The sequence below is a fragment of the Cynoglossus semilaevis genome, chromosome 19 (assembly GCF_000523025.1).
Source record: "Cynoglossus semilaevis isolate Cse_v1.0 chromosome 19, Cse_v1.0, whole genome shotgun sequence".
NCBI classification, from domain to species: Eukaryota; Metazoa; Chordata; class Actinopteri; order Pleuronectiformes; family Cynoglossidae; genus Cynoglossus; species Cynoglossus semilaevis.
In genome coordinates, this window is record NC_024325.1 from 1,219,031 (window position 1) to 1,230,766 (window position 11,736).

The window sequence follows — 11,736 nt, forward strand, 5'->3', positions numbered from 1 at the left end:
AAATGTTTTGGTATCCTGAATCATTCAAAGTTCCTTTCACTGGAACTAAAGGGCCAAGCCCAGCTCCTGAAAAACAACCCCACACCATAATTCCTCCTCCACCAAATTTCACAGTCGGCACAATGCAGTCTGAAATGTACCGTTCTCCTGGCAACCTCCAAACCCAGACTCGTCCATCAGATTGCCAGATGGAAAAGCTTGATTCATCACTCCAGAGAACGCGTCTCCACTGCTCTAGAGGCCAGTGGCGGCGTGCTTTACACCATTGCATCCGACGCTTTGCATTGCACTTGGTGATGTGTGGCTTGGCTGCAGCTGCTCGGCCATGGAAACCCATTCCATGAAGCTCTCTGCGTATTGTACTTGGGCTAATCTGAAGGTCACATGAAGTTTGTAGCTCTGTAGCAATTGACTGTGCATACAGTCGGCGACCTCTTTGCACTTTATACACCTGTGGCCAGGCCAATGGATTAGGACACTTGATTCTGATCATTTGAATGGGTGAGCGAATACTTTTGGTAATATAGTGTATGTCAAGGGCACTTCCTGAACAATGCAATAATTTGGGACAGACAATAGCAGACACTCTTCTTACCATCGTCATTGCGTTCATTTGAATATCATCGCAAGTGGAACTGATTCAGAAAGCACAGTAACGGTACAATTTTTCACCTTCTTGTTGACTAGTTATATTTTTAGAACATACCCTGCAGGCCCTTGATGTAGTCCACGTGGGCTACTAGGGGCCCACGGACACCACGTTGTTGACCCCTGCTGTATGTGATGAAAACATAGATGGTGATTTGCTGTTGACTCATTGTTTTGACACAGAGATTCACTGAATTATTTATTATTATTTTTTAATTTTTTTTATAAATTATTATTCTCCTTCTGCATTTGTCTCCCATTGCACTTTCACCCTCTGGAAGTGCAGCTTTTCTAATTAGTGGTTTCCTTTCTAGAGTTCCTCTATGTAGCTTGATTGTAAATCCTCTAGTAAATCACTTTGGATAAAAGTGTCTGCTAAAAGTGTCTGCTAAATGCATTCATGTAAATGTAAAGTTACCAACCTGTGATTATTATTTTTATTACTTTGATTATTAGTATTATTGTTTTTTGGTTTTTTTGGTTTTTTTCTGATAAAGATTTGCTCTGAATATCCAATTGACAATTAAATAATTCACCACTAGGTGTCCCGTTTGCACAAGAATTGAAAAATAAAACAGGTATAACAAAACACCAGTAGATGGCGGCAAAACCCAAAGTACCACAAACGAGAAGTTGTGCTGCTTATGCTGGTTTGATACATGTAAAAAAAGGAAGCGCTGTGGTTTCGTCGTTAATTATTCACCAGGTACTTCCCATGTTTAGTTATTTGCGTCCCATGATTACGTACAGTGTTATGCTACACCTTTAAGATAACAACGATACGGCATAGCTGTAATAGTTAGTTTGTCCAAATCACCTAGGACTGAGGTTTAAATGAGATCGGTTCCTAGAGGGCCTCAAAGACGGAGCCTAACCTAACCAGCAACTGATAAGATATCACAATCTTTCTCTGACCTCCGCATACAGTACAGCGCCATCACCTGTCACATAGAGATATGGAGTTGATGATTTCAAATGATAGCTTTTTACAAGCACTTACCGTCAAGGGCTGACAGAATTTAAATAACAGATAACAAAAGGCGGCAACAGTCTTTTGTTACGCCAGATGACTGGCATAACCAGTACAGGTGGAAAGTGTCAACAACATGACCTTGCCAAAGAACCAACCACTAGGGTGCTTTTTTTAAAAAAATTTTACAGTAGTATCTTTAATACAAATACTAACAATGGTTTGAACCACACCTATTTGGCACATAGGCAGTTGAGAGCTAACTAAAAATTAAACTGGAAACCTAATCATGTCCAGGAATCTTTGTCTCTTGGCACTCATGTTGTGTGTTTTCACCGGTAGACATTCATTGACTGTAATGCTTACATGAAAAGACTAAACATATCCCGTGTTGAGAAAAACTCAACTAACTGTCCTATTAGTGGACAGTCAGTGTAGTGTGAAAAAGCCCCACCTGCTGGATCCATGTTGCAACCACATTGCAAGCTTGACTTTTAATCACGTGATTTATAAGAAATCGAGCTCGCCGCTGGAGCAGGTCACACTGTAGGGAGGAGACTCATCAGATATCCTGTCGTTTTATCATGTGGCTGTGGTGTTGCTGTTGATATCCCTTGTCTATTTAATAAATACGGACCATAGATGTGGCCATAAAATGAAAACATTTCTTTATTTTCACATTTCAAATTGTTATTATTCCTAAAAGGAGAGCGCATACTTTTATATTCTACTATTTTACACTTAAAAGACCAGAAAAAGTCTAGTCCAATCTACATTGGGGAGTGTTTCCTCTAATGCAACTTTTGTGTGTCAAATTATATTTTCTCCAAAAACACACAGCAATACATTTTGTTTGATTGAAGAAGTTTGAATAAGAGTGAGTGGAAGGTGTCTTAAGGTGTCCTATTGCAGAAAACAGAGTCAGCTCTTACCAGTTAAATTGGCAAAACTGTGTATGACAAAGGACTACTTGAGTATTTATAGAAAAAAAATCAACAATAGTTGTAATATATACTAACTTATTGAAGAACACCTGTTAGAATGAGGATTCCTTGTTGGTGAGTAAGTAAACCTATCGTCTGTTGTAGTAGAAGTACAATCTGGACAATCCGTTTAAAAAATGCATAGTAAATTATATTTTGCATTTTTTAAATATAAAATAACAAATAATATGAATAAACAATTCAAGCTACAATTCAATGTATACAAAAAACAACAGTTACCCTAGTTGATGAGAAAAATCTTCATGTACATGATTTTGTGGCCTGATACTCAAATGCCCTGTATTCAAATAGATAAAATATACATAAAAATATATTCTTCTAACTCAATTTCAAACAGACAATTATAACATGTTCCCTGCGATGCCCTCATGTAACACTTCATACTTCATACTTCCTGTATGGAAAGACATTATTGGCTGTGCTGCTGCCAATTCCTGGAGTACTTTAGATTAGATTATTCAAATACTTTGTGTATATAGCACCTGCGCTATACACACCGTGACGTACGTTGTGCAGTTGTAACAGTCCAAATCATGAAATCATCTGTATGTGAGAATGGACACGTCACGGTGTAAAGTCCCAAATAAACAACAGCCACTACAACAAATACACCTGACAAAACAGCTGCGACATGATCTGTGGTAGCCGTGCCTATTTCAGTAGCTTAACTAACTGTATGTCTGCCGTGTGAATGTGGTTTCTCTGGGACAGTTACTTGAGTGAGTGAATGCTAGCTGTATGACGGGACTTTGTGGATGTGTTTCAGCATGGTGTTACGTGACTATGGAACTCTGGTGGGAGCAGGGCTGCTCGGCGATGGGGGTGGGGGGTATTTTTGGCCAATACTGAAATGACAGTTATTAACAAAATGTGGTCTTTGAAAACAAGACACAAATAGATCGCTGAATTAAAGTGAAATACAATATGTATCAATGACAGTATAGTAGAAAATATATAAAGTACGTTGCCACATAAATAGAATCCGAATCTAAATATCCATCCAAAATAAATACAATCCAGAAGGTATTTACATGTATCGTGACTAATACTTATACTAAGAAAAACCTTGTACTAAGTTATTGATACCAAATTATACATACAATTTAGTGTCACAACAACATCCTGAAAAGATCTGAACGTGTAGAATTCAACAGTCAACATTTCGTTGGTCAACAGTAGTCATTAAACTCCAGTCACAAAATGGAAGCCTGGTTCATTATTGTCTAACAAACAGCATAACCAGCAAATTCGGGTAGCATTGCGGTCGACTGTAGGATGTGTATTTCATTGCGGACTGTCATGCGGATGGTGCCGATGTGGCAAACATCACACCATTGAAGTTTTCAGAACACTTGTTTTTCTCTGTCTGTCACCTGCCCCCCCCCACTCCCCATCCATGCTGCTATCTTCACTTGCACTTGCTGACAGAACACTGTTGTTCTTCTCTGTCTGTCACCTGTCCCCCCCCCACCATCCATGCTGCTATCTTCACTTGCACAAACGAGAGTCATTCAGGATGAAAAGCAACATACTGTAAGAGCAGACCTGCAGAGCTGTGTCAACATCATTCTCATCGTTTGTTCATCATTGTATACTTTGAATAAGTATGCGACGTAAAGTCGTTTTCATTAATCGAAATTTTGATTTTGCCGGTGCAAAATGGCCCTTTATACTTTGAATAAGTATGCGACGTAAAACAACACATTAACAAGAATCGTATTTTTATATACAGCAAGTAAGAGATGTTTTCTGCAGCTGAGTTTGAGTATGGTTCATTATCCAGAAATGATTGTAATTTGAGTCAAAAGCAACACACAAAATCACATGTAACCCTCATCAATTTGAATTCACCACTTTGGAAAAGCATTTACTTGAAGTCGACTTGAAGTTTACCTGAAGTCACAGGATTTCATTCACAATCTCTCAATCACAGGACGATGATGTCACATCTCCTGCGGTTAGTATTTGTTTTTCTTCTACTGGCTTGTTTTGCTACTTGGTGTGGTTTGTAGGCTGCATGCCAATCTGCCAGTGTTGGGTCACCTGCTTCAGTGGGTGTGGGTTAAAAAAGATTTAAAAAAAACAGGCAGCTGACAAGGTTCTAGTCCTTCCAGTAAATCGGCCAAGTCTTGTAAACGGTCCCTGTTGTTTTTCATTCTCTTTCTGATTGGTTCTTACATAGTTAATCCACACCAACCACTAGAAGCAGCCTGTAAGACGGACGTTTCACCCAACATTGGTTATTTGGTACCAGGCTGCAGTAGGACATAGTTAAAAAATGTGCTTAATTTTTACTATATTATTATTCTTTACTTCATTTAAAGAAACTCCAGTCATATCCATTTACTTTCTTTATTTGAAGATAATCAATTAAAAAAAGATGGTAATAAAAAAACTTTTATTTCTCAGGTGAAGCTCCTGCGGGCCACAGAAATCGGCTTGGTGGGTCGCATTTGGCCCCCGGGCCTTGAGTTTGACACGTATGTTCTAGGCAAAGACTCCTTACTTGGTGTGCAACACAGCACGCTGTGAGGGTGTTGAAAATGTCTTGATGATATTGTACATGCGACCATGCATTTTGGTGGTGTTTTTGACTATCATTTTCCATATTTGTGAAAACGTAGAACATGACATTTGACAAGTAGGGGAAGCACTAAGGTCTCTTAGTGGGCCCCTCTTAATAATGGGGCCCTCGAAACTCCTCACCCCCCACCAGCATTAACTGCTAGTTTTTTAATACATGGATTTAGCTGAGTTGTGATCCAGGACAACAATCAACTACTTCTAGAATGCTACGGATTCTAATGACATCATCCAGCCTGTGCTTGTGACAACTACAGCAGAGCTGGTGATTCCTGGAAGTCATATGATTTGCAAAAACTCTGCTGCCTCTCTCCTCTGCACCAGCCCAGTGTTTTCTTTTAACACTTCTAATTTTACTTTCTCTCTCTCTCTCTGCCTGTGGCTTGTGCAAAATTGCTATAAATTGCTATTATATATATATATGTATATATATATTTATGTATATATGTGTATATATTTTTGTTTTTGCACAAGCCACAGGCAGAGAAAGAGTAAAATTAGAAGTATATATATATTTGTATATATATGTATATATGTATATATATGTATATATATATATTTATGTATATATGTGTGTATATATCTATGTATATATATATGTGTGTATATATATATATATTGTTGACCGAGTGATATCTGAGAGCTGTTATGAGAGATGATCAAAGTGTCCAGTTTTGACATAGAAATTCTAGGAGTCATTTTGAAAGAAGTTTGTCCGATGTGTGATTTTGGTTCAGAAGCTCTACCGTCGTGTGAGCACCATTGTCTGGGGAGGAAAATAACTGGCTCTCTGACAATTGAATGCGCTGGTGGTTTGGTTTTTTTTTTTTTTTTTTTACAGCTACTCTGAGCACAACTGAAGTAAATGCAAACTCTCTTGGCCTCTTGTCTTAAACGTGTATACTGTAGCTGTCTGTTATTTTATTTTCTAGTATTGGAAATACAAGCTTTATAATGTATTCTCTTGTTAAGGTTGTAAGTTAGAATCTGGATTCAAATCTGTAGAAAAAAAAGTAACAACATGTAGGATTTATTTTTTCTGGATTGCGGGGGGAAAAAAACACTTTAGAACCATATGACACAGTGATGGTATCAACTGAATGGGTACTTGAGAAATCATTCAAACGTAGACCCATGACTGTGAATCATGGGTCCCCAGAAAAAAACTATTTTCTGGGGACCCATGGTTTACAGGACCCATTGCTTAAAAGTTGCAAACCTTCTGGACGCAAGTCAATCGACAGTATTCGTAAATCACGAAATTGAGCATTGTTGAACATTAATGAGGATATTTTATTGTTGACCGAGTGATATCTGAACAACAAGTTTGAAACAACAAAAAACAGCAATTGAACCAGCAAAATCGGAAAAACAAAATAGTCAATAAATTAATTACAAAAACAAAGACAGGACAGGATGCTAACATTAAATACAAAGGCTATTGTTAATTATACACTATTTAAAAAAAAAAAAAAACCAGAGACATAACCACAGGTGGAGCTTTTAAACTGGCAGCCATTTTGACGTTGGAGGCAGACAGCTGTTGCGATGATTGTGAACTCCTGGGAAACATGACGTGAAGCGACCCAAAAAAAAAAAAAAAACCAGAAAAAAAACCACAGGGGGAGCTTTTAAACTGGCAGCCATTTTGACGTGGGGGGCAGACAGCTGTTGCGATGATTGGGAACTCCGGGGAAACAGGACGTGAAGGGACCCAAAAAAAAAAAAAAAACCAGAAAAAAAACCACAGGGGGAGCTTTTAAACGGGCAGCCATTTTGACGTTGGAGGCAGACAGCTGTTGCGATGATTGTGAACTCCTGGGAAAAATGACGTGAAGCGACCCAAAAAAAAAAAATCGCAAACCCAGTTTTTGGGGAACAATACTGCGAATGGCTCAAACCTTAAAATCCATGTATCTGTTGTTTGCTCCGTATAGAGTTAGTTACCGCATTTAACCAAATATATATCGATGTGCACAGGGAGCCCCAGGGTTGTGCTGTGTGTCTGTATATTTTTCATTCACGGTGTGATTGCACAAGTGTGTACTAGAAATGAGTCAGCGCTGCAGATTTCCTCAACGCCACATTAACCATTGTCTACATTTGTCATCCAACAAAAACTAAGAAAATTGAGGTTTTATAGCATGTCAAATGGAGCTGGAGATAAGTCTTTCCAGGAATTTCAAATATCACCGTGGACAGTCCTTTGCATGGTCATACTTATACATAAAAATGAATGAGAAAAAGAGAAAATCCGTATTCATTCATTGATTGATCATTAATTTTTTTTTTTACCGTCTAATTTTTTGCAGGATCGTTTGGGAGTTGGAGCCAGTCCCAGCTTTCAATGGATGAGGTACACTCTCGACTGAGGGTGGCAAACCTCTGGCCCATGAACCCATCACATCTAGCCTGTGATCATATGTCAATAATGATTTTAACCTTGAGGTATTTATTTATTATTATTATTATTATTATTATTATTATTATTATTAATAACATGCTTTATTTGGTATAAGACAACCGATTGGTCGAAATGCGTGCTCTTGTTTGGTTAGAACAAGATTGGACATATCTAGACAGTTTTACCTGTCGGTTATCAGATATACACAAAAGACAACACTCACATACTGATCATACCTGTGGTCAGATTTGGTTGTCAGATCGGCATTCTCTGGTCCATGTATTTCATTATGGGAGGATACCGTAGTATCCTGAGAAATGCCACACAGGCACATATGCCATCGCCGTCGCACTTTCTTGTCAATCAGAAGCAGTAGCGACAGATTGGTTGGCTGTGCCTCCACGGGTTACAACGGGGAAAAAAAAAACCCATTCATTGTACCAGATAAACGTGCTTCTCGTCATGGTTAGGAGAGTAAATACTATTCATGCCAGAACTCCTTATTTTCCCACCATTCAGTGCAACCCTAATGCAATTGTGTTACAGTTACATCTTAGCAAAAACAGGTTTATTCGAATGCACTTTTTCTGTCGTTCAGGGTGAAGAAGGGATATTTTTTAAATAACCTCCTGTATTGCGATGGTCACAGCAATAACACTTTTAACCACGCTGTTAAGTGAAAAAAAACAGGGGAAATACCACGTCAGTTTGATGAACCGGCTGGCCGTGCCTCGCTGACAGCTGTAGGGGAAGTCATTTCTATTCGACAATTTTCGGTCTTTTCACAATATCCACTGCTGCTACAAAGTTTTCGACCGAAGGATGTTGCGTTGTTAAAATGAGCATGTCTGTCAAAGTGTTTACACTTGCCAGTGGAAAGCACCCAAGATACCTTGGTGTGATGAGTCAACAACACTGTGCCAAAACAAGGAATTCCTTCTAGAAAACTCTACTGACTTTTTTTCTTCTTTTAAAGAATTGAAGCAGAATGTCTGTCCATAAAATGATAGATGGTTCTGAACCATACATGTCAAACTCAAGGCCCGGGGGCCAAATGTGGCCCGCCAGGCCGTTTTGTGTGGTCCATGCAGCAGAGTTTCTTGACCTAAGTAATTAGAACATTTTAAAATCAATCAAATAATAATCAATTGTAGAAACATGTATTAGTCTGTTATAAGTTACATCTATACCCGCGGTCCCCAAACTTTTTTGTTTTTACAAAATTTCACATTTTTACATTTTCAACCTTGTTTTAACAAAATTTCACATTTTTACATTTTCAAAATAAAACATCTTTTAGACTCTATTCTGTTTGTATCAGAGTCTGAATGACCTATTATTTAAAATATTGCCAGATTATCTTTAAATAAAGAAAGTAAATGGATCGGACAGGATTTTCTTTGAATGAAGTAAATTAGTAAAAAATGCGCCTCAGTACCAAATGACCTATGCACTCGTTCTGGTCCACCAACCAGGGGTTGGGAACCTCAGTACCAAATGACCTATGGACTCATTCTGGTCCACCAACCAGGGGTTGGGAACCCCTGATCTATACAGTCTTCCCTTTACAACCAGCCCTTCAAGGGGAACTGTATTGCTGATGTGGCCCTCGGTGAAAATGAGTTTGACACCCCCGTTCCAATTGTGGTCTTTTCCTGATTGCCACATCTTTCCCAGGTCTTGTCATTGTTTTTTAAAACTGTTAATTAGACTAACACATTTAATGGTACTAACTGAACAAATGGTTAATAAAATCTTCAGAAAACTTTTTCTGAGTTTCTGTAACCTGATTTACACACTGTACTGTTGTTTTGACCGAGATCTTTATCAGCGAGTCAAGTATTCAAATCTTTTGCCCTTTACAAAACTGGCAATCTGTATTTTTTTTTTCCACAAGTGTGAGTTACTTCACATAAAAATTGATTTTACAACATTGACACAATGCACATATTTGTTTCCTTTATAAGGAACTTTATGGTTTTATTCATAGCGTATACAAACAAGCTACGTAAGTTATCATTGATTGTACAACTTGTTAGTGTGCAAAAAGTTGCATCATCACATACACCTGTACTTTGTACAGTAAATAACCAAGGACCATAATGGGATTTTATGGACGCTTGATATAAACCATAGCAGTAAAACCGTATCATCACAAAGACGACGCAAGGAAAATTAAAGTTTGTTCCAGGAATAGCTTTGATGGTAGCCAAAATAACTAAAAGTTCAAAAATGTAAAACCCGATAAACACTTGAGCTTTAACCTTGATTACTAAGTTTAAAAATTTTTTTTTTCTTAAACTCATTTTACATTTGAAATACGTAATTATCATGGAGTGCATTTCAGACTTTTTTTTTACTGCACAAATATCGTATTGTTAAAAAAAATCCCGCATCTGATACTAAACTGGGAAAACAGCCGGGTTAATTGTTCACATATAGTATTTCCTCATAACTATTACTATTACTGCAGTAAATAATGATCAAAAGGACCTGGTTTCACAAGTTGATCTAATACTAAAATATACTGTTTCTAGTTCTAATGTAACATTCAAAAAAGTTAAATAAGTTATTTTTACACCTTCCAAAAACATTTTTGACCTGAACTAATCGTGTTGTTTGTGTCAGTGATTGAACCCCCAAACAGCTGTATTGAATAACATCATTCAAGGCGTCGTTCTCATTGAGATAATAAACTTTATTTATGACAACTCAAAAAAACAACAACAACAACATTATTTACAAATAGTTCCATTGCCGTAAGCAAACTAAGTGCAAATTTAGGGAGAGGTGACATTACAAGTGGCTGATAAGTATATGCTGTATGTTAATGAAATCTAACTAAACATAGCCTATTTGCTGAAAACGGAAAAAGACGTGATTTATATTGACAACATGTACAAATGTGTACAATCAACCCTGATTGAGGGTCACCCGCTTCTGTTACTGTAGAACATCTCAAAGAGCTTGAATAAGGCACGGAGCGGCGATCCCTTTCGCCATCAAAACTTCATGTCAAGGAGGGGTGAGATGAGGAAGGATTCTGGAACTGGTGCCACCTGCGGTCGAGCCGGATGCTAATTCCTACACGCCGGTGGAATGAGGTGATGAGAGGATACAACAGACAGGAGCAGCTTTTTTTTTTTTTAAGTCCGAAGTGCTAAAAGCACTGCTGTGTACTGATAGCACACAGCTAGAAAATGTCTGACCAGGGGTTTACTGTGAGACTTGGTTGAACATTGTCCAAAATTGTGTAGTTGGCATTTTCGTCTGTTTCATCTGTGAACAAACGGAGGGGATGTGGGGTTAGGAACTGCAGGACAACTTCACTCTTGGTATACACATATTATAATCTAATCTGGTCGATTGGAAAGTCGTGAACTTTAAACTCGCATACCTACAAAAGCCATTGTTTACTACCAACTTAAAAATGTCCTTAATCCTGTCAATTCCAAAGCTAACGTCCACAGCATTCCCTGAGTTCCTCTTGTTTAAAACGGTAAATTCTGATCACCAAGGAGGCGACGCTTACCTGATGAAGACTGGTCGGTAAACAGGCTGCTTAAACTCATGTCTTGCTGATCCAAATAGTGTTGGAAATTCTGCAAGATAAAGAGAACGGCCATTTCATTAGTGTCCAATCCTGTCATTCGCGATCCTTCATAATTAGTCATAGATAACTCATGCAGGCACCTGCTGTTGAGAGGAAAAAAAAAAGATTCTTACCTCAAGAATGTTTTCGGAATAATCTGGAAGGTCATATGGAAGAGAGAGAAGAGGAGACACGGGGGACATGAGTGTGATGGACCGTGGAGTTAGACTTAGATATTATAGTGCATAAGTGTTGTTTTCTTACCATGTCTGTGGGGTGGTGAGAGTTGAAACCGATTGCAGTAGGGGGCCAATACTTCAAAGTTATTGGTCGTTATGTCATCCGAATCGTACTCCATATCTGCGAGAGACATTAGCAGGACAGTGATTAGCATCAGGCGAGGCATCTACATGCACAGCATTTGAACTGAGATGTGGAAAAAGTAGACTAGTAGACAGTTTCTCTGCACCTCCGTTCCACGGCCCGACTTCGATGGTATGTCTTTGCAACATGTCCTTCACATCGAATGCTGGCT

The 11,736-nt window shown here is 38.3% G+C and overlaps 1 protein-coding gene across 2 annotated transcripts in view; it reads right to left on the bottom strand.

The window, feature by feature from the left end:
• Positions 1–10,286: 10,286 nt before the first annotated feature.
• The window catches only part of irf1b (interferon regulatory factor 1b), a gene marked incomplete in the record, with an annotated part of 3,163 nt that continues 1,713 nt past the window's right edge, over positions 10,287–11,736 (bottom strand). The window contains 5 exon segments of one of the 2 annotated variants that reach the window (XM_008332200.3): positions 10,287–10,888; positions 11,142–11,211; positions 11,336–11,358; positions 11,466–11,561; positions 11,671–11,736. In XM_008332200.3, coding sequence (XP_008330422.1) covers positions 10,803–10,888; positions 11,142–11,211; positions 11,336–11,358; positions 11,466–11,561; positions 11,671–11,736 — 341 coding nt within the window. 2 annotated transcript variants of the gene reach the window in all.